General features: G+C 41.7%; 1 protein-coding gene across 2 annotated transcripts; it reads right to left on the minus strand.

Moving 5' to 3' along the window:
- Nucleotides 1–2,741: 2,741 nt before the first annotated feature.
- On the minus strand, nucleotides 2,742–19,630 carry LBR (lamin B receptor). Of its 2 annotated transcripts, none has more exons than XM_074166799.1 (14): nucleotides 19,495–19,630; nucleotides 14,765–14,945; nucleotides 13,084–13,254; nucleotides 11,619–11,702; nucleotides 10,720–10,843; nucleotides 9,936–10,132; nucleotides 9,162–9,216; nucleotides 7,016–7,210; nucleotides 5,599–5,702; nucleotides 5,270–5,395; nucleotides 5,021–5,189; nucleotides 4,562–4,642; nucleotides 4,344–4,466; nucleotides 2,742–2,989 (listed from the first exon to the last, which is right to left on the minus strand). In XM_074166799.1, exons 2-14 carry the CDS (start codon nucleotides 14,927–14,929, stop codon nucleotides 2,829–2,831), a joined length of 1,755 nt encoding a protein of 584 aa, XP_074022900.1. In that variant the 5' UTR covers nucleotides 14,930–14,945; nucleotides 19,495–19,630; the 3' UTR covers nucleotides 2,742–2,828. The 2 variants fall into 2 exon arrangements, with proteins under 2 accessions (XP_074022900.1, XP_074022909.1); XM_074166808.1 differs by lacking the exon at nucleotides 19,495–19,630 and adding an exon at nucleotides 16,821–16,834 and having other exon boundaries at nucleotides 13,069–13,254.
- Nucleotides 19,631–21,130: the final 1,500 nt, after the last annotated feature.

Raw genomic sequence — 21,130 nt, forward strand, 5'->3', positions numbered from 1 at the left:
CCGTTCACGTTGGGTGAAAATAGCACAACATCTCGGTCCTGTGCAGTACCCCTGCAGCTGTAGTTTGGTTTTGACTTCTAATAGAAGCTGCAGGGAAAAATACAAGATAATACAGGCCAAACGAGTGTTAATTCTGTCTTTTTACAGTTAATTTTGGATTAACAGCAGGGAGGAACAAAAAGAGGTAACGCATGAGCCTCCCCCGCTTCACTGGACTCTGAAGACCCAAGGTGGGTGAGCAGTGGAGCTGACAGACACAGCCGATTCTAAGAACACACCTGCTCCCATCTGGCGCCGGGTCTGCGAATTTGCGCGTGGAGAGAAGCAGAAGAAAATGAGATCTCCTTTTTATAGGCAGAGACGTCCTTTCCTTAAAATTCCCGGACAGGCCAAGAGAAGCACCAGACATGACCTTGTAACACTCAACCCACCACCACCGATACAAAAGGAACTCAGCGGACTCGTATCTTCGCTTAGTAAGAGAAATCAGTGCCATTTCTTTTCAGACACAACCGTGAATGGGGTAAGAAAAGAAAAAAAAAAAAAGCACTGCTTAATTTTCAGCAAAAGCTTTATTTTTGTTTACAGGTTTGTTTGTATTAAAAACAATTACTTCAAAAATCAAATTCACATAAAACTCAGCATGTAAATAAACTGAAGTTATTATTGGTCAAGATCCGTTCCTGAAAGACAAGGGCTCCAGATGACATTTTAACAACCTCGTGTGGCAACAGATAAACCTGGGACAGCGGCAGCATCTCCTGGTTTACAGGCCAAGGAGTTAAACTGTCCCCCCCAATCCTTCCCTCTTTAGTACATTTTAAAACACCAGCCACAAACCGGTTCAGTGAAATGGTTGCTCTATTTCCCATTAATCCATTGAAAAAAAGGTATCCCAGTTTGATCTGGTGCTTCACGGGAGCGAACGCTCTCTGGTGGTGTTCCAGGCACCGCCGGTTCCTTCCAAGAATCAAAGAACTTGTCTGAAAACCTTTTCCTTACACCACTAACGCACAGCCACAATCAAGCTACATTATATACATTTCAAATGTACAATTCTCTTTAGAAAAATGCCTGTGTACAAAATAAATGGTTCTTTTATTTAAAAAAAAAGCCATGCTAGATTTCAATTACATCAACATTTTTAAAGAATTGAAATACATTGATGAATAACAGCAACATTCTGATCGATTAGGAACCTTCCCGCAAGCAAATGTAGAGGCACCCGCACTATATTTAAAATTCTAATAAGCTTTTTTTTGACAATTTGTGCCATAAACCTCATGTATGAAGTATGCAAAAAGTTGTGATGACAGCAAAAAAGCTAGTTAATTAATGCAAGATTATTTTGGTAAAATATAAAATTATTCTACTTACGAAGCCAATACTGCAAAGGCATCTGATTTACAGCCCGTCAGACAAAGAACACGACTAGCGACTACAACACATACATTAGTTAAAAAGTCAAATATATACAAAAATATATTAGAAAGTGGTCGAGTTTAACCACAGGCTCATGTAAAAAAATGTTGTTTTAAATAGCAATAGCAAAAAAATAGCTGTTTTCTCTATCTGCAACAGTACAAAAGGCAAAACCTACATATGAGGTAGCGATGCCAAATTAAAAAAACGACTTTGGATCGAGGAGCATTTCCTATATTTTCATAGCACATCTGTCAATACAAACATTTAAATGAACGCTTCAATTGTTTCAAGAATTAATACATTAATTTACAAAAACCTTTATTCAATTAACATTTTAAAAAAAGAATTCCTGGAAATGGATTTAGTTACTGATTTCTCCTGTTTCTAAAAAAGCTATCGCATTTTCCAATCCCAACGCTGTACAGCAAGAAGGTGGTGGCTTTATTATACACACTGGGTAAAGGCTATGGTACATTAAGACATAATTTACAAAGATCAGAATAAGCCAACTGTGGTGGGGTTTATTCTTTTCTGTCAAATCTGCCCGCGCTGCCCCTTTCGCTGCCCCCTGTTCAAGGCTCGGGGCAGGATCAGGGTTCGCTACTCACATCCACAGCTGAACCAAGGGTTTGTATCATCTACCTTCAGGAGCCTGAGCCAGAAAGGGGGCTTCTCTCTGGGGTCAGGGCCGCTGCCAGGGCCTTGCTCCGGCCTCAAACTGCCCCAAGGAGGGGGGGAGGGGAGGGAAGGGGACAATCCTGCCCCTTCGCTTCTCCCGATCCCATCCCTCCTGCAGGCACAGGGCAGGAGGGGCCACCTGAACCTCCCCGACCGAAAAAAAGACCCATTAATGAGAAGCCAGGAGGGGACAATCGGGCACAGGCCCCTCCTGTGGGTCAAACCCTCTGCCTCCAGCTCCACTGACCAAAAAGCTCCTCCTCCGATTCAGGCTGAAGTCAAACACCTGAAGGCAGATGGTACAAGTAACAGCAGAAAAATGAACTGGATGGAATTGCTGTATTTATTGCATTAAGAAAATAATATACTTTACATCACAGTGCTTAATTAAATGCAATTAAAAAAATGTAAACTCAGGATTCTAGATAAAATTTAACTTGAAAAATTCGGGCTCCAGAACTTTTTAAAATTCACAGTTTTTTTTTTAAAAATTGAAGTCACAGACAGTCAGTTCACATAACTCACGTATTTAAGAGGACTTGTAAGTCCCTGTTGATGCACTCCACTGTTTGGTCACTTGTTTGTTTTTTGTCTTTTTTTTTTTTTTTTAAAAAGCCTAAATAACAAATAGACCAAGTGCAAGGTAAGAGGTATTTGTTTTTTTTTTTTATTTGCCAAGAAATAAACTTCAGCAGTAATTTTGCAGCGGGGGTGTGTGGAGTGCTCTAGTAGATGTAAGGAAATATGCGGTACGGTACGCGCCGACAATACCTTTCCCACGCCAAGCCGTATTTTTGCTTACAGTGATGTTCATCGCGAGCTTCTCGATGGACGAGCAAACAGATGAAATATATCACGTAGAAATACGGTAAAATGTGATTAAAACCTGTAGAATAAAGAGAGAAAGTCACTTTAAATACAGGAAAAAGAAATAATCCAGAAATGTTAGCTGTTAACAACACCTCCTAAGCTGGTGACATATACTTAGTATGGAGCGTTTCATCTTATATTGTAAAAGATCAAACACTCAACAGGAGAGCGCAAAAGTTGTATGACGTGTTTACATGCAGATAAGATCCACAAAAAAAGAAAAAATAATCCTTAAATTCTGAGTAACTTCCCCTCACAGCACACAAAGCTGGCACCTCTTTTTAGCTCTTCAGCCATCAAAACTAGAGAAATAGTTAACCCTCTGCAGCGCTGAGCTGCCCCACACGAGCCCCACAGGGATTTCTCTGTTGTGGCTGTAGGAGGTGACTCCAGCTTTGCTCAGAGCACGCTGCTGGGGCTGCGGATGAACAACTGGACACGAGCCACCAATGTGCGCTCGCAGCCCAGAAAGCCCCCGCATCCTGGGCTACTTCACAAGAAGTGTGGCCAGCAAGGCAAGGCAGAGGATTCTGCCCCCCTGCTCGGCTCTAGTGGGGCACAGGAAGGACATGGACCTGTTGGAAGGGGTCCAGAGGAGGCCACAAAGATGCTCCGAGGTCTGGAGCCCCCCTGCTGTGAGGACAGGCTCAGAAAGTAGGGATTGTTAAGCCTGGAGAAGAGAAGGCTCTGGGGAGACCTTAGAGCCCCTTCCAGCTCCTAAAGGGGCTCCAGGAGAGATGGGGAGGGACTCTTGATCAGGGAGGAGAGTGATAGGACGAGGGGGAACGGTTTTACACTGAAAGAGGGGAGATTTAGATTAGATGTGAGGAAGAAATTCTTTCCTGTGAGGGTGGTGAGACACTGGAACAGGTTGCCCAGAGAAGCTGTGGCTGCCCCATCCCTGGAGGTGTTCAAGGCCAGGCTGGATGGAGCTTTGAGCAACCTGGTCTAGTGGGAGATGTCCCTGCCCATGGCAGGGGGGCTGGACTAGAACTTTTAAAAGCTCTTTCCAACCCAAACTCCTCTATGATTCTATGATCCCCTCCCCCCTGTTCTCAGCCGCCGCACAGTTACAGCAACGCTTCCACTTCTGCCGTTAGGATACTGACAGAGGATTTAAGTCCTTCATTTTCATGAGGGGAAATCCTCTTCCGGGATACTGTCTACAAGCGTATATGCTAATTTAGTACCATCTACTTTCAATTAAAATCCAAAATAAAATTAACCCCTGGAGGAAGCCCTGAATTTGCCATTCAATTAATTATAGGTTTTAGTATCTCAAATAATCCTCACTTTGTGTTTCAAACCCAGTCAGATGCCAATACATAAAAGCATTTTTTATAAAATCCACTTTAGTTTCAGGAACTTACCACAGGGTAGGGACCACGCTAGAGCCATGATGATGTCACCCAGATAATTAGGGTGACGAACAAAACCCCACCAACCCGTGACAAGGAGCCCTTTTCCAGTGGCCGTGGGTATAAATTTCAGATCTGTGAAGAGAGCATTGTAGTCAATACAACAATTGAAATGTGTATTTAACAAAGAGACATTGTACAGCAATTGAACAAACGCAAAATGCACTTACAGGCCAATTTGGGATCTGATGGATTCCTTCGGAAATTATTTTTCTGAGAATTTGCACTACGGAATATGTAATACCCAATACCTGAAAATAAATATTATTTATTTTGCATTTTCAGTATTTTCCAGTTCTCTTTCCTTCAACAAAAGCATTCTGCTACGCTTCACTCAAAACGTTTTAAGTCACTTCAACTCCAGACAGCACCCATCTAAAGATGCCTCTCAGCAGAACAACGAGGTGTCCAGATTCTTGCTTATCCTTCATTTAATAAAATGAGAATTTGTTACATTTTTTATTATATTTTTTGTATTAAACAGTAGCCAGACACGCGCTTCCACCAGCTGTGGTCATACAGAAAATACGATCCTCGCATCTTGGCTAAAGCTTCCCTTCACACCCCAGAGAAACGCAATCAGTACTACGTCGTTACTGCCACTAACAATAACATTTACTCCAACTTACAGTTCAGAACAGCGATTGCAGCAGCAACGGGCCAAGAAATGGCCGTGGGGTGGCCAACTAAATAGAAGGCCTGCAGGCTGTAGACAAAGGGAACCCACACCAGATCTCCAAACGCCAGCATGAATCCAAATCCATCATGGGTAATATCCATTGTAGTCAAAATAGCTTCCTGGAAACAAGGAGGAAGGAATTTAGAATTTGCAAAGCCTCATTCATTTAACGTTAACAGTTAATCTTATTGCTATTTACCTCGTTCCAAAGAGCATCCACCACATAAAGCAGCTGAAAGCTGTTCACGAGTACCATCGACAGAGAGGGCATGCTCTGATTGTGTATCTTCATCTCAGCCAACAGCATGGCCAAGTTTATAACGACCTAGTTAGAAAATACGCTATTACAAATTTTCCTTTTAAGAGACAGCGGTCTTTTCTGTTACATTATAGATGTTTTTGAACAATATTTAAGTTTTACAAAAACAATAACCCGTTTCGCAAGCAGTAGTTTGTAACTAACTACCAATAGTACTCTGTGCGATATTTAAGCAAATGAAATAAAAATATCTAGGATTACTGACTCACCCAGCCGATTAGTCCTGGACGCAACTCACAGAAGTATTTGAGGTCAAAACTGCCAATACGAGGGTTTAATTCATGTCCAGTGAAAAAATCATAAACCAGATACCCTGCAGATAAGACACTCTCTGTTAGCAATACTGCTCCTTTTGTCCTCCACCACGCTCCCCACAGAGCGGTTCCCACTTTTCTACTAACAATGCCTCGTTATAAATAAAAAAGCATTTAGGTTGGCAAGAAAAACTTAAGAGTAAATGCAAAATACAAAGCAAACTCCCCGTGGTTTATTTTTTAAGCAGCCCAAGTATTTTATTTACTAAGAGCACTAAACACTTTGGAAGTTACTACAGTCTTAGTTCTTCTTGATGTTTGCTCCTTCTTTATTTTCAGCCTTCTCCTCAACCTCACATCACAGTTTCCGTGATCATGATCTTACGGTACTAATTAATTCTACTTTTCTTCCTTCTTCACTGCTCTTCTCTGGGAGCAAGAGCTCCTTTAGCTGTAACAACCACCCGTCCATCGAAAGAGATAGTCAGGAAGGAAAACAACAAGACCTTGGCTTCCAAGTTATCCCACACCGATGAGTTAGCGAATAGCAAGCACTTTGCCGAACAGTTACAAATGCTGCTGTGCCACTTACAGAGACCAGGCCTGCGCTTGTCAAAGAAAAAAACCATTTATGATCATTGTATTATTTCCCCTCACGCACAAACACACTGCACAGATAAAGGAACTGAGTGAGGCTATTTGAATACTTCATCTTATTACACTAAATGTTCTGTCCATAAGCTCCCTTTCTTAGTCACTGTACGATCACTTTTAAAAGCAGTGTGTTTAATATTCAATGCTGACTGATTTCTCTGTCTATCCTCTGTCCTACAAAACCCCAGGCACGTAACTGACACTTTCTAGGGAGGGAATCTCACGACTGAATCAAAATTTCTTTTGAAAACTCAGCTCACTAGATTTAAAAGGGCATGGCAAAATAGATGTTTAGAAATACACCGTAATTTCAAGTTCCGTACCTGACTTTCCACTGCCAAAATACCTAGATTTTTCTGTTTTTCTTTCCGTTCTCAGCTGTTTCACAAGTGGGGGCGCTATGAAGCGAACGAGGCCTCTTAGACAAACGCTTAAAACTGAAGGGAAGGACCTGTCCTCTCGTCGCCAGGGGACTAGACCCGCCCAGGTATTTCTGCATAAGCTGTTCAAGATAATCCAGCTAAAATTTTAAGCATTTTACAGCACCTGAGCGTGAACAAAAAATTGCCATTTAACTTGCAACGTGAATTTTACATTGGTAGAAAGTAAAACTCACAGTATTATAATAACCAGCCCTAAATCTAGCTTTTAACTCACAAAAAAAATGGAATGGCAGCAAACAACTGGAAAGAAATTATCCACAATAGTTATAACTCACCAGAATTTCCACTTGGTGCTAGTTCTTCCTCGGGTGCTTTCAGGGACTGAATGTAGAGATAAATGCTCAGCCCCATAGAAAAAGCTGCAGCTGACACCGCAAACTGCAGGAAGTGATCGTACAAATAATGAAGTTCAAATTGGAAGTATAATAAAATCCCAATAGCTGCAGCAGTCAAAACAAAAGCGTAAAACCCTAAAGGATGTAGAAGAAAAACACGTTAGCCGAAATAAATAAATCATTCCGGTAGAACCTACCAATCCGGCCTTTCTCCATTTTTATGTCTCTATTCCAATAATGTCTTACGCATCCCACGCTCTTGAGGTTCGGACTTCTGGAGCACAGCAATATGCCCAAGACATTCTATCTACGCCCTGAAATGTCCCGTGCTCCTCACTGAAAGGAGAGGAGGCACAACACCCAGTGCTCCTCAATTTTTTACAGCACAGGATCCAATTTCAGATTTCAGTGGAAAAACGGGACGCTGACACTACTACTGGGTGATGATGGCAGGTCACAAAACCTTATCTGTGGGACAGCACAGGTAACTCGAAGAAGAAAAGATGGTTATCTTCATATATACCTTGATACAGTATTAAAATAACTATTAAGTCAAAACTTTTGTACTTTGAGAGTATAAAATCACGTAGAATGGAATAATGTCCAAAAATAAGCAGGCAGCTTTATACAGCTCTCACTTAAGTACCTCCTATGAGCAACCTCACAGGGTCACAAAGGCTGAGGTTGGAAGGGACCTGCGGAGCCCATCTAGTCCATCTCCCCTGCTCAAGCAGGACCACCCAGAGCCAGTTGCCCAGGACCAGGTCCACACAGCTTTTGGATATCTCCAAGGATGGAGACTCCACAACTTGCCTGTGCGGCCTGTGCCAGTGCTCAGTTACCCTCACAGTATAAAAAGTGTTTCCTGATGTTCAGGTGGAACCTCCTGTACTTCAGTTTGTACCCATTGCCTCTTGTCCTGTCACTAGTCGTCTTTCTTCCCTCAAAGTTGCTTTGAGAATTTGCCTTTGAAGCAGCAAGAAGATGGTTTCTCTTTTTTTTTTTTTTTTAAACTATCCAAACCACGTAGGTTTTATTTCCTCCCCTTATCAGAATGTGGAAAAAAACCTGCAGGATTGTGCCCATACTAAAGACAGAAGTCTGAAACGAAAACGTTACGAGGCAGCCTCAATACGACTCACTTCTGCAGGATGTAATTCACTCTGCTTCTGTGATTTACAGCCCCATGCCATCTTAAAAACATGACTTTAAAATGGCGCATCTTAACAGATTATAACAAAATCCCACTCAGCTTTTTAATATAACATTTGGGTTCCACTACCATCAGGCAGCGTCCTTGCACTGACTAGTCAATGCAATGGGTAGTCTGCAATACCTGCAAGGCATCAAAGTAGGCTTCTCTAATTAAGCCTGGAAGAGCAGGATGGCTGAAGTACGTTAAACCTTACTCTAAACCTACATGAGAAAGTTGCCTTTTTCGTAGGAAGTGATATCTGATCTGAATAAGGACTCAAAACTATTCTCTGCCAGGCAAGAATAAAAACACCTTAAATCAATTACAACACAATTATTTGTCTGTAAATCAGAGACATCCAAGATGATCCTGACACATGGGATAAGATCTCTTCAGCTCACTCCTGAACACCCCCCGCCGGGGCGAGTATCCTTATTGCACGGAGGATGCAAAAACTTCCCATCGGCAACTGCCCGTTGAGCAGTCACGCAGGAACACGACGGGAGTCACCAGTCACAACTGGCTGCAGACCAGGTGCCCTCTACGGTGTAACGCCTTGCTCTTGGGACAGTTAGTTCCTCATCATTACTAACCTCCTCCTTCCAAGAAAACGTTCATCCTATTTTATAAAAGATTTACAACAGATACTTAGTGTCATGCTGTCAGCGTGGCTTTTGCTTTACCTATTAAACCATCTTTATCTCAACCCATGAGTTTTTTCCTCACTTTGACTCTTCTGATTCTCTCCCCCATTGCGACTGGGGGGAGCGACCTGCCAGCAGGCGTTAAGCCATCCCCCAATTTGACCAGAAAGTGCATCTTTCATCACTTGTATCTTACAGTACTGAGAACTGTATCACATTTCAGAGTAAGTGACTGCAACGTGCTCACCATTTATCCGGTACTGCAGTCTCCTTCCATTTGAAAGGGGCAGGCCTTCCACAACCTAGGAAGAATAAAATACTAGTGTTTAACAGAGTACTTTTGGGGGTGGGCACTGGCAGGGAAGGGAAATCAAGCACATCTCTGCCACAAAGACATTCAATCAAGGTAACCAGCTGGGCACATCCAAATCTGAAGATCAGGCACGGTTCTCAAAGGCACACTTTGAGAATAAAATAAAAACGTTAAAGAAATATCTCTACCTAACCAGCCCCAAGAAAAGAGAACAGCTCCGATCATTGTAAACACGTACAGCGTTAGAACACGACTGAAGGATCTACTTATTCTAGTGTTCTTTCAGGATCCCTCAAGTCACAAAAAGAGGGAAACAGAGCTTTTGCTCAATACACACATGCAGATTACATTCCAAAACGCTGGGTATCCGTAAGAAACGGAGTATCAAACAATTTGTTGATTTAAAAGTCAGATACCTGAAATTCTTCTAGAATTCTATCAAGCAAATTTTGTCCATGCTTTGATTTGAACTCCTATATAATATCTTTTGCCTTTTCTACTGTAAGACTGTGAAATGCAGAGCCATTAAATTCTTAACAAACTGTGCTGTTTCAAGGTTACGGAAACCTGCAGTAGCCATATTCCAGCTGAATATGGAAACCTAATTTATTTGCTTTCAAATTCATTGCTTTAAGAACATACCCTACCCTCCAGCCTAAGGCACAACTTAATTATCCATAAAAAGCCAATTGCTACTGAACAGCTTACCTTTCCAATTGGCAATAAGTAAAAGAGGGCTTGAAGGAAAAACCACAGAAGAAAAACACCAAACACTCTGGTCTCCCAAAGACTTTCAAGTGCTGGGAGAGGAGGAGGGAAGTTCATAAGACTGGGGTCCTCTTGTTTGCACATCAACAGCAGGTAGAATACAGTAGCAGGCAGGAAAAATATCAGCGTGAAGGTCCCTGTAAACAGACAACACGCCATATTAAAAGATAAACATAGACAATAAAACACAACTGGTTTCAATCCCCCTAATAAAGCTCGATATTATCTTTAGCAACAAAGAAGAGGTTGTCATTTTCTATTTCTGATGCAAGACACCATCAATCCTCCCATCACGTAATGGGATACGGAGACATTCTTCTCACTCCTGTGTGGGGTCGTGTAACTCAACCAAAGGATCACACCCGCTGCACCCCTTTAAAACTGTATACAGAATACTCTACTGTCAGGTTTGAAGCACTTGGGCTTTGAAAATGCAAAAACTTTGCTAGTTACTTCTTTAATTTAATTTGGAAATATTTAAATCTCACTGTGCACACGAAGGCTCAAGATCTTCACTACATTTCACAAGAGAACCAAGCGTAACAACGGTTCTTTGATCGCCACCAACACCCGTACAGCCTATGTGAAGCACTGTCATATGACTCTGGATTCTGCAACCATGGTCCAACAATCAGAAAAACGGTTCCTGACATCACAGTATGGTCATTAAGTAAAAAACATAAAAGTACTATTTTTAAACTATTATGGTAATTTGCACACGTACCAATTCTTCCACCAAACTCTAGCTCCTTTGTTTTTGATGATGTTTTTATTGTCTTAAAAATCTTTTCTTTTGTCTTTTTTTCTTCTCTTTCATGCTCTATTTCCAGGTCTGGTTCCAAATTTCGCTGTTAATGAATAAAAAGAATTTTACTAAAAAGTTTCCCACTGATTTTACCTTATTTTACTCCAATGTTTTATATTTAAGAGGACATAATTCACTATAAAGCACCAATACACAATGTGTTCTAGTTCTATACAGTACTCAAGTTTACACATTTATATGGAGAGCCTGCTAAAAACAGTTTCACTGTGATCACTTAAGGCCACGACCAGCAGCAGTCCCAGTACAGCTCATCCATTCCCACCCTCCTCCCCTCCTTTCTGCCATAACTCTGTGCATTAAGGACTGAAGAACTGATTTTGAAACAAAAAAGCAACAACAAAACCAAAAAACACACCCCCTAAAAAATGCCTTCCTATGGCCAAACATTGACACTGTAAAAGCATGGGAATGAGCACACGGAACCAGTGAGGGCCTGATGGAAAAAAAAAAACACCAAAAACCACCAAAAACCAAGAAAAATGAATGTTGCACAGCTCTAGAACTCTTCCCTTCTGACAATTTCACCTCCTTCTCCCCTGAACTTGGTTAGCCAAACAGGAAATGTATTTGACCACTAAGCTTTATGTTGTATTCTGTTGCTCCTTAATTGCTGTACTGTCCTTTTCTAAGGATTTCTAAAAAAGCCAAGTTGAGCAACCTGGTGTAGTGGGAGGTGTCCCTGCCCAGGGCAGGGGGGTTGGAACTCGATGATCTCTAAGGTCCCTTCCAACCCAAACCATTCTGTGATTCTAAGTTAGAATGTGACGTAAAACTAAGAGCAAATACAATGTTCATACCTCCACGCTTACGAGCGACGCGTCATTTCTTTCCGTACTGTCAGGTTCACCATTGTATCTCCTGGTGTTATTCTCACTCAGTTTCTAGTGAAAAGAAAAAACATGGGTTTAGCTCGCTGAAAATAACAGCTGTGTTAAGTGTAAGTATATAATGAATAATTAAGAACACCATCTAGTCTTTTGTCAACTGCAACTGCTCTGGTTTTCTCCACAGGAAAACAAGGGGGTTCAACATCCAAAGTATGGACAGTTTCAGCTCACAAAAAAGGGACGAAAACTTACTTAAGAAAAGGAAAAGGTTACTACTTTTTTTTTTAATAAGCAGTGAAGTTAAGAGAGAATACAGCTTCCTAGTTATTTTTAACTCATCACTAGGAACTGCCAAGTACAAAACACGTATCTATTTAGTATTCTATTAGGAAAGCAGAGGAAATTTCAGTGTCCTGTACATGACACTGCTCTGCAGGACTGAAAGTTTGGTTTTTCATTAAAAATCTTTCTAAGGAACAAATTCTCTTACAAAAATTCTTTTACTGAGTCTAGCTTACACAACTCTGAGAAGACGTGACTCATCTGTTCTATTTCAACTTAAGCTTTCTTGAAAAGGACCAGGTCATTCCAGTTGTACCACAACCAATAGATCAATCCTACTCCTCAAATAGAAGCCAGGAGAAAAACACCAAAGATACTTTAACCTTTTTGTCCAAAGTAAAGTGCAGCCGCTGCTATGAACTACTTAAAATGAGTGTATGATCCCCAGGCTGTGCACTGGGTCACTCAATATAGCCTTCACAAAAAGGCCAAGAATAAACATGGTAAATTTCAGCTAAAAAGCAGATATTTGATAAACTTACAAATCCTTACAGGATAGTTTTTGTAATGAAAACAGTTCTGCAATATCATCAATCAGCAAGGCCATATACATATATACATATATTCCACACTTGAATTCCGCAGCATCCTCCCACAGAAGCTTAGCGTATTTTCCATTACTATTTTAATGAACTGGATACGAAAACAGAATTCACTCTATTTCAAATTCTAATACCTTCCTGCTACGTATTGATCAATACATCTTAAAAGTCGGCTAAGTTCCTTCGCCCCCTTTCACAAGTGAGAGCATATGAACGACTGCAGTGTTAAAATATAAAGAATTTGTGTTTGAATTCTGAGAACTTCACAGTACTGCCAAATTCAAATGGAACTTCACAATGTATGTTTACGTTTCAAGAATTTCCTCACAACTCCTCAAGCTAGAAAAACTATTTTCAAAGAGAAAAAGGCAGTTCTGAGATATACTTTTGCAGATAATTATGTTTTTCAGGGAACATGAACTTCAGCTGGCTTTTACAATAATAAAGCCAGTACACATAAAACAAATCTTTTGCAAATAGCAAAAATTTGTTTAAAAAAAAATAAAATTCAACAAACCCGCATACAAAGAACAAACAAACAAAACTAATACCAGCTGAATGGTTTTCTCTTTGTCATCTTTATGGTCTCTGCCTTGGGAAGAAGAACGACGCCTGCCTTTTGCTGGCCGACCAGGAGATCTAGACTGAACTTTGCTCGTACGTCTTCTGGAGGGAGACCCTGAAGAGGACTGGCTCTTCCTGCGTTTGAATGATGACTGTGACTAAAAGAAAGAGGGGAAGAGAGCAAAATCTTATCTTAGGTGTCCCAAAGAACAATTTTAGAAACTTGGGGTTTTTTTGTGATGAGGACTCTGGCATTTAATTCTACAGAATTGTCTTTTATTTCCTTTACCAAGGCTGTACAAAGGCTGTTAAGAGAGAGCAACTACTGTGTACTCATTTTGCTGGTAATACCCAAATAATCCTGTCCCGAGTCCAACTGCTGACAATTCCTGTCAAAGCTACAGAAATCAGGATCTGGATGTAAGCTATCAATGTGAGCGCCACGCTCTTAAGCGCACTGCCCTCTTAAGCCTTTGCACAAGGAAATGAAATGACAGCCATCCCTTAAGCCTTAAGAGACGGCTATCATTTTAATTACTTAGCTTTATTAACACATTTGGCATATCAATGTGCAACGATCTGTTTAAGACAACACAGCTCAGACCAACGTTAAAAAACCCAAGTCAGCCAAATCATTAAAGAAGATGTGATAACTAATTTCATAAAGTTTTCCCCCAAAGCACCCGGTTTTACTTTTCTGTGAAGCCTACAATGCTTATTTTCCCATGTAAAATTTCCACCACACAACTTTTATAAGGCACAAAGGCTTGATGACAAAGAAAGGTATCTGCTAACCTGCAAGCACAAAGTAAACCAGTTAGAAAGTCTTAAAGCAATGAAAATATTTGACTAGCTCAAGGCAGAAACATTTTGTCCCAAAAGAAAAGGTCAGTTACAGGGCGTGTACACTGCCACTAAAAAGTGAAACTCCAGTTCACATAAAGACACACAATTTACCTTGAACTTACGCAGATTTCAGAACAGGCCTTAAAACTCAACCAAAGCAAACATTCAAATAGCTTTTTGTCTCATGCATTAACACATTTTAAATGAAACTTATACACAGAGTTTTAAAGGCCTTTATTAGTAACTGACAATAAAATAGTAAAGATATGTGAAGAGGAAGGGATGTGCTCATATACGTATGACATGACCCTTTTTCAAAAGTCCATAATTGTCACAAATGAAGCAAAATACCTTATGAAACCTTTGGGGACCTAAAGCAGTACAAACTATTCACAGATGTTTTTAAAGCATGTGCTTAAAGGGTATGCGCTATTTATACGTACAGTGATCCCTAACTACATGCTTGCATTTGTTTTGAAATTTTCTTATTTTGAAGAGGAAAAAAGTCAAATTAGTATTAACCCTCTGATAACTAGCTACCTGAAAACAACTTTCCCATGAACAATCATGCTATAGAGTTCCTGAAAAACTGGACTTGTTTTTTCAACAGAAAGAAAACAATCACACTTCTTTAAAGACAGGGTCAGCATTCTGAACTTAAACTTGAGATGTCACATAAGAAAAAGCACCAATGCCCTGAAGAAACAGTTAATGAAAACTTGCAAAGTGACTATCCAATTATAAGCTGCGTTTTTATCTACATCACAAAATCAGTATCATCTTCCATTAGAAATACTGATAATTATATAAAAGTGTACTAACCCTTATCTCACTTTCTTTCAACTCAAGTTCAGTCCCATCTTCGTACTTAAGGGTATAAACACGAGAAGCATCATCATAACCAGTCACTTGTAGTTCATAATACAGGACACCTCCTGGCCAACGGCCCATCACCACCTCGCCATCCGCAAACTTCCGGCTTGGCATTTTCCAAAAGGAATTCCTAGAAAATAAATAAATCAACACGTGTGTCAGCTAAACATTAGGCTTAATTTTTGCCCTACTCTCTTTCCGTATCATTCAGGCTGGAAGAGGGAAACTTTAAAGTAAACAACTCTTCACCTTAAACAGGCAAAAAGCTGCCTGGTAGGAAAAAAAGCAATCATCTATTTTCTAAATTAACAGTAGACAAAAGAAAGAGGTTTAAAGTAGGGCAACACCGTAGTTAGATGTTATGAAAAAACGTTCAAACGTATTCAGCTATGATATACAATCTCCAGCATCAGAGCCCATCAAAACCAGGCAAAGCATATATTTGACCAAGGTTGCATAATGCAGTTGATCTTACCTAGAGGAAAAAAAGTAAAAGTTAGATGGTATCCAGGTGTCTTCTAACCCTCTTTTCCTGTGGTTCTACGAAAATTACAGAAGTGATGATTTCTAAATGTTAAAATAAAATGTCCCAAATCTCTTCAGTATACACAGCCGCATTACATATGTTCTTCAATTTGTTACGCCAAACACTTAGAAGTTAGGAAACACCAGAATTTAGGCTCCTGTCTGGGTTGAGAATTATCTCTTTTCCACCTACTTAGCACAAGGCATGCAATGCCTTTTGCAGGGGCCTGTAGGAAAACTAAGTACAGCATATCAGAGCAATCACATAATATCCTGAAAAACTGAATTCTATCCCGCTGTCTGCACCATTTTTACTTGATATTAGCAAAATGGGGTTTAAGTGACTACCACCCTGGTTGCACCATTCCAGGGGAAAAAACCCACAACTGCAACATAAAGGAAGTTATCTTTTTAAATGTGAAGTCCTGTATAACTCTTTGGAAAATGCCTTGTATTATGTCATTGCCATTTGAAAATAGGCACCCATAGCAGAAGATACTTTTAACCTGAACTTTTGTGACTCAGGCCTCAACGTATAAAGTGAGGCCTATCTTAAAAGTCTAAGGTGAAATACATACTAACTTATGTATTATCACCATTTGCATGATGAACATAAGAACTTAGAATTAGGGAGGGGAGAAAACAAACCAGCAAATGTTTTTGTTTCAAGGCATTTTAACTTGTTTGCTATAATTAAGATGTGAGGCCACACAAAATGAGGTGAAAACAAATATTTAACTCCTTCATTACACATTAACTAACCTGCAGTGAAAAGTTAGATTTTTTGGCAAAAACCACTGTTAATATGCAATCACAGACCTTCATAACACATTGGGGGATGGGGCTAAGTGAGACTTTTTGATCAACTCGCATCCTGGCATTTCCTGAAGCTGCGGCTGCTGTTGGATTTTACACCTGTGTAGCTCTCTAAGCAAAAGAAGAAACTAAAAACTCAGCAAGATTCCCTCATGTGGATGTTACTGCTAATATTCATAATTGCTTCAGAACAGAAACATCTGGCCATCTCCTTTGCTGTATAATATTTGAAGGAGCAAAAATATTTAAGTTTTAACATTTGGTTTCACTGACACTTGCCAGTTGGAAAAATGATCGGAAAAACGGTCCATGCTAGCAGGGGCATGCTCTTCCAGCTCATCTGTCTCCTCCCTACTGTTTCTTGTCCCAGTCTCTTGTTACTTTCTTACGATTTCTGAATTCTCACACCTCCGACCCTGTTTTATCCCAGTCACTTGAACTTCAAATTGATACACTTGTTTCTTATGACTCAGTGAAATACAATTTATATATTTTCATTTGAACGTCTTCTCCATTCTCTCCTTACCCCCCCTTTTAATTCCTTGGGGGTTTGCATCCTTTTCTGCCCCTAGCTCACCTAACTAGTTCCAGCTCCTCGTGGCCACCTTTGGGCTCAAGATTTGATCTCAATCCTCATCTCTGTCTCCCGGTCCAGTTTTCTCACCCAAAAGACAGCTCTTTAGGAGACTCACATCTACTACTACCCTTTCCCCAGTCTCTTGCACAGTTCCAGCTTCTTCCTCCTCTTCCATAGTCTAAATTCTGGTCCTCCAAGTCCAGCTATTGCTTTCACCAGCTGCCATAACCTGATCTATGACTCCATCTCCTCTTTGCCATTGCACTTCCTACACTCCAGCCAACTGTTTCCCCCTCTTGACCTGGAGCACCTCAGGCACCATCAGTAAACTCAGAGCCTGACCAGGACAAAGCTGCCAGATCCCAGGACAAAGTTGTGAAAAAAAAACCAGAATCTTTGAAGTCCTTTTTGAAAAAGGGAAAACAATTTTTCACAAAGTTGTTACTAACGACATGTAAACCGATTTTTTATGATTTAGAAAAACCACTTCAAAATTTAGATAGAATTTCATGGGGATAATAAATAAACTTCAAACCCCAACATTTTTGTACACAGACATGAAGACAGCCCAAAGATACAGGTAACCTGATGATTTAATTCTTTTTAAAGACCTTCCCCTCCTCCAACCGTGTTCTCAAAAGAGAATAGACTTAAGAAGTTGGAAAACGTGATTGAAGGATCTGAAGCTAAATCAATTTTATGTAATTCAGCCGAAGGTAGAGATCAACAATATGAAATTCAAGAATAATAAATAATTTTAAGCAAGTAGAACTATTATCCTGTGATTCAAAAGTAATGCGCAATTTTATTAATGGCAAGACCCACTTATTTCTTATTAAACGCAAGACCTACTTTTTTTCCATTTTTTCCTTAAATGTTAAAGCTTAATAATGAGATCAAACTTTAAACACTAACAAAGTAAATATTACTTCTTACTGTATAAAAAATTACCACCTTGTTCTACACCCCTGTGCCTCCTGTGAGGGAGGTTCGTAATCCTCATTCCATATATCCCACTTCAAAAAGCTACACCTTTTAAAGGCAGCCTTCATCTGTTCAGATAACAAAAACCATTACTGGCATCAAAAAGAATGAAGATAGGAAGTCTTTAAAAAAAATACCACTTAGGAATTACATTTTTAATGTACTGCTCTTTCAAGCTCTACACACACCCCTGGTAATTTTCATCTGGCATCAGCCTAATGGTCACAGCAGTCCTATACAAACGTTTTAATTCACAGAGCTTCAAAATATATCGCCAAGCAACCTCAAAAGACAAATTATTTCATACAATGAACCCTGTACTATACAGATACCCGGTTACAAGTATATTCACTTACTCTCAAGACAAAATTTCTGTTTTCTGCACCATTATGATTTTCCTTGAGGAACCCAGACTCTAAGGGAATGGCTCAAAAGGATTTTGTATCCTACAACAAGCCAAGACCGTTAACACAAAACTCCCTGGAGCTTTAAAGTTGGTGAGGAAGAAAAGTTGCTGCTGACTCAACCAAGAATGAAACAATTAAAGAGAAACATGGCAGAGAAACATATTGCTCCACAGATCCATTTCTGGTCCTTCTTAATGACCCTAGGTATGTGGGAAGTTCACTCCTAGCAAGAAAATAAGAAGAAAGACTGATAGCTTGTAGTCACTAGAAGATCATACCACATCATCAGAAGTTGGGTGCACAGTTTTAGGAAGAAATTAAAAAAACCCCAAACATTAAACTAAGTTTTCCCTCTTGGAAGAGCTGTGCAATGTTTATACACATCCAGTGATCCTACTTATTATTTTAACATCTCGCTATTGGTAGCCAATGTTGTGTATATCAGAGGAAGGAGCCAGTTAAATGCAAGAAAATAAGAAATGCAGGAAAATTAAAAAAAAAAAAACAACACCACAAAACAACATTGGTAGTCAGGGCTAACAAGCCACAGCTCCTTATAGGGGAAGTTACTACTGAGTTCACCAAAGAGACTGCAGGACTTTTTCAGGATCACCATTACTCATTCCACATGTCTAGCTCTCTACCTCCACAATGGTGAAAGCATCTACCCCTACTCAAGCTTGACTCGACCAGTCAAATTCCCTTCACCGCTAAAAACAAGCACAAAGAAGCCTCAAGGTAAAACAAAAAGCTATCGATCCTCGGGCAGGGAAACGTTTTTTCCTTCTTCCTTTAAAAACAGCGTTTTCACCAGAAGCACGGAAAGCGGAGGGGAAGGGGCAGGACCTCGGGCTCCCCCGGCGGCGGGGTGAAGGCCGCGGCGCTGACAGGAAGGGACCCACGTGCCGGGGGCGGGGGGGAAGGCCCGGCCCCCTCGGCCCCGCTCGGCGGCCCCGCCCCGACCGCACTCCCGGCCCGGGCCTGGCGCGGGGTCTCCGCCGCAGGGGAAGGGAAGGGAAGGGAGGGGCCGCGCAGGGCCAGGCCTCCCCTCTCCCACAGCGGGGTGGCCGCGGCCTTTCCCCGCGCTGGGCCCGGCGGCGCCGCGGTGCGGAGGGGTACGGCGGCGTCTCGAACAAAGCGGAGAAGCCCCCAACCCCTCCCTACCCCCCCCAGGCCCAAGCAAGCGGTCCGAGCAAAAAGGGCGCCGCTCGCCCACCTCAGAGCGGCCTTGAGTGAGGCCGCGGCCCGACGCCCGCGCTCGGGGGGTGGTGAGGCGGCGATGATCCCCAGCGCTCCCCCCCAGCCCCGAGAAGGCCGCGGAGGGGGGTATGTCCCGGCCCGCGCCTGCCCCGGTGCAGCCATTCCCTTACCTGGTGCCCGCCCCCACCGGGCCGGGCAGGAGGCGCGTCCGCGGAGCGGCGGGAGCCGGGCCCGAGCGCGGCGCTCTTCGCTGAGGGGAACAACCGCCCTGAGCGAATGTTACGGCTCCGCACCAGTCCGCCCCCTCGGCCCGCCCCTTCCCGCCCGCCAACCGCCCCTATTGGCCAGAAGGCGCCGTTTGAATCGTGGGTGGCCGCACGCCATTGGCTGCCGGGCGATGGCGCGGTCCTCCCGCCCGAGGCCCCGGTGAGCGGAGGAGCGGGGCGGCGCGGCTGATAACGTGTGCGAGTGCGGCGGGGAGGAGGAGAGGCCGCGGTTGCCATGGCGGCCATAAAGGCCCCGCCGGCGGGCGGTAAACAAGAAACGGGGGGGGAGGGGGTTTGTTTATGGAGCGCTCGTGGTCGGGGGCCTGAGGCGGCGTCTGAGGCGGCGAGACGCCTACATCCAACAGCCGGCCGCGCACCGCCAGCACCCGGTGAACGGGGCTGAAAAAACACGCCCTCTCTCTCCATAAGGAAAACAAATAATTAAAAGGAATAATTAAAAAAAAAAAAAAACAAAAACAAAAACCACCCAAACAAAAAACCAAACAGGGGTGTTTGGTTCAGGCTGTTCTTTTGAGGCAACGTTTCCAGAAGGGCCATTGGAGTTCCTGGCAGGTTTTGAAATCAGGAAGTCTGAGCAATACTTCAGCAGGGAGGAGAAAAATAGGTTGTGAAAAAGTTAACGCGTTGTCACACGCGGTGAGTTTTAATGTAAAACCAAGTTGTTTCAAGCGTTTGGCTCCTTACAAAACCCTTCAGGTCCTTCAGACGCGAAATACAGACGCGTTTGTACAATCTTTATGGACCTCCCGAACTGGTGGACAAGTCATATTCCGGCCTAATAAAGCTTCCCAAAGCAAGGAAAACTGCAAGACAAGACCACAGCTTCCAAATATAAAAGGCCGGCGACGCCGCACAGGCACAGCAGAAATCTCGGATTGAAAAATAATAACAGCAAAACCCCAAACTGAAAAAAAAAAAAAACAAACCCCACTCAAAAAACCACAACCAAAAGTGGACGGACGTAAATCGGCCCTTTGGTAACCATGGGCTTAACTTGTCTGAAACTTACTGCTATTTATTGGCTCACAAATTTGTGAGTTGTTTTTTTTTGTTTGTTTGTTTCCAGTTAAAATATTTGAATCAAGAGTATGGCGATCTGTTCACCTAAGTAAATGCAGGAAATGGGCCTTCATGTGTGAATTATTAAAAAATTATATATTTGACTCTTTATTCTGCCTAGTTTGGCCTTGAACTTTTTAGTTTTCCCAAGGAATTATTTTATTTTGTATTTCCCCATTTTTTATACCTAATAGGTCAGGTTGTATTTTCTTAGGTATTCTTGATATTTTTCACTGCATGATGCAATAAGAGGCATCTAAATGAGATTAAAAGTTGCTCAGTCAAACCAGTCTCATATTTAAGCATAGATTTAAACAAATGCAGTCAGAATAAATTTGTTCTTTAGTTGTTAAGGCAATCAGCTTTTCTCTGAAAGACATTTTATAACTTACTATATGCAAGAATGCAACTGAAGCTTCATTTCTGGCTTCAGATAATGAATGTTTTTGATTCCACCAAA

Source organism: Numenius arquata, chromosome 2, assembly GCF_964106895.1.
Source record: "Numenius arquata chromosome 2, bNumArq3.hap1.1, whole genome shotgun sequence".
NCBI lineage: Eukaryota > Metazoa > Chordata > Aves > Charadriiformes > Scolopacidae > Numenius > Numenius arquata.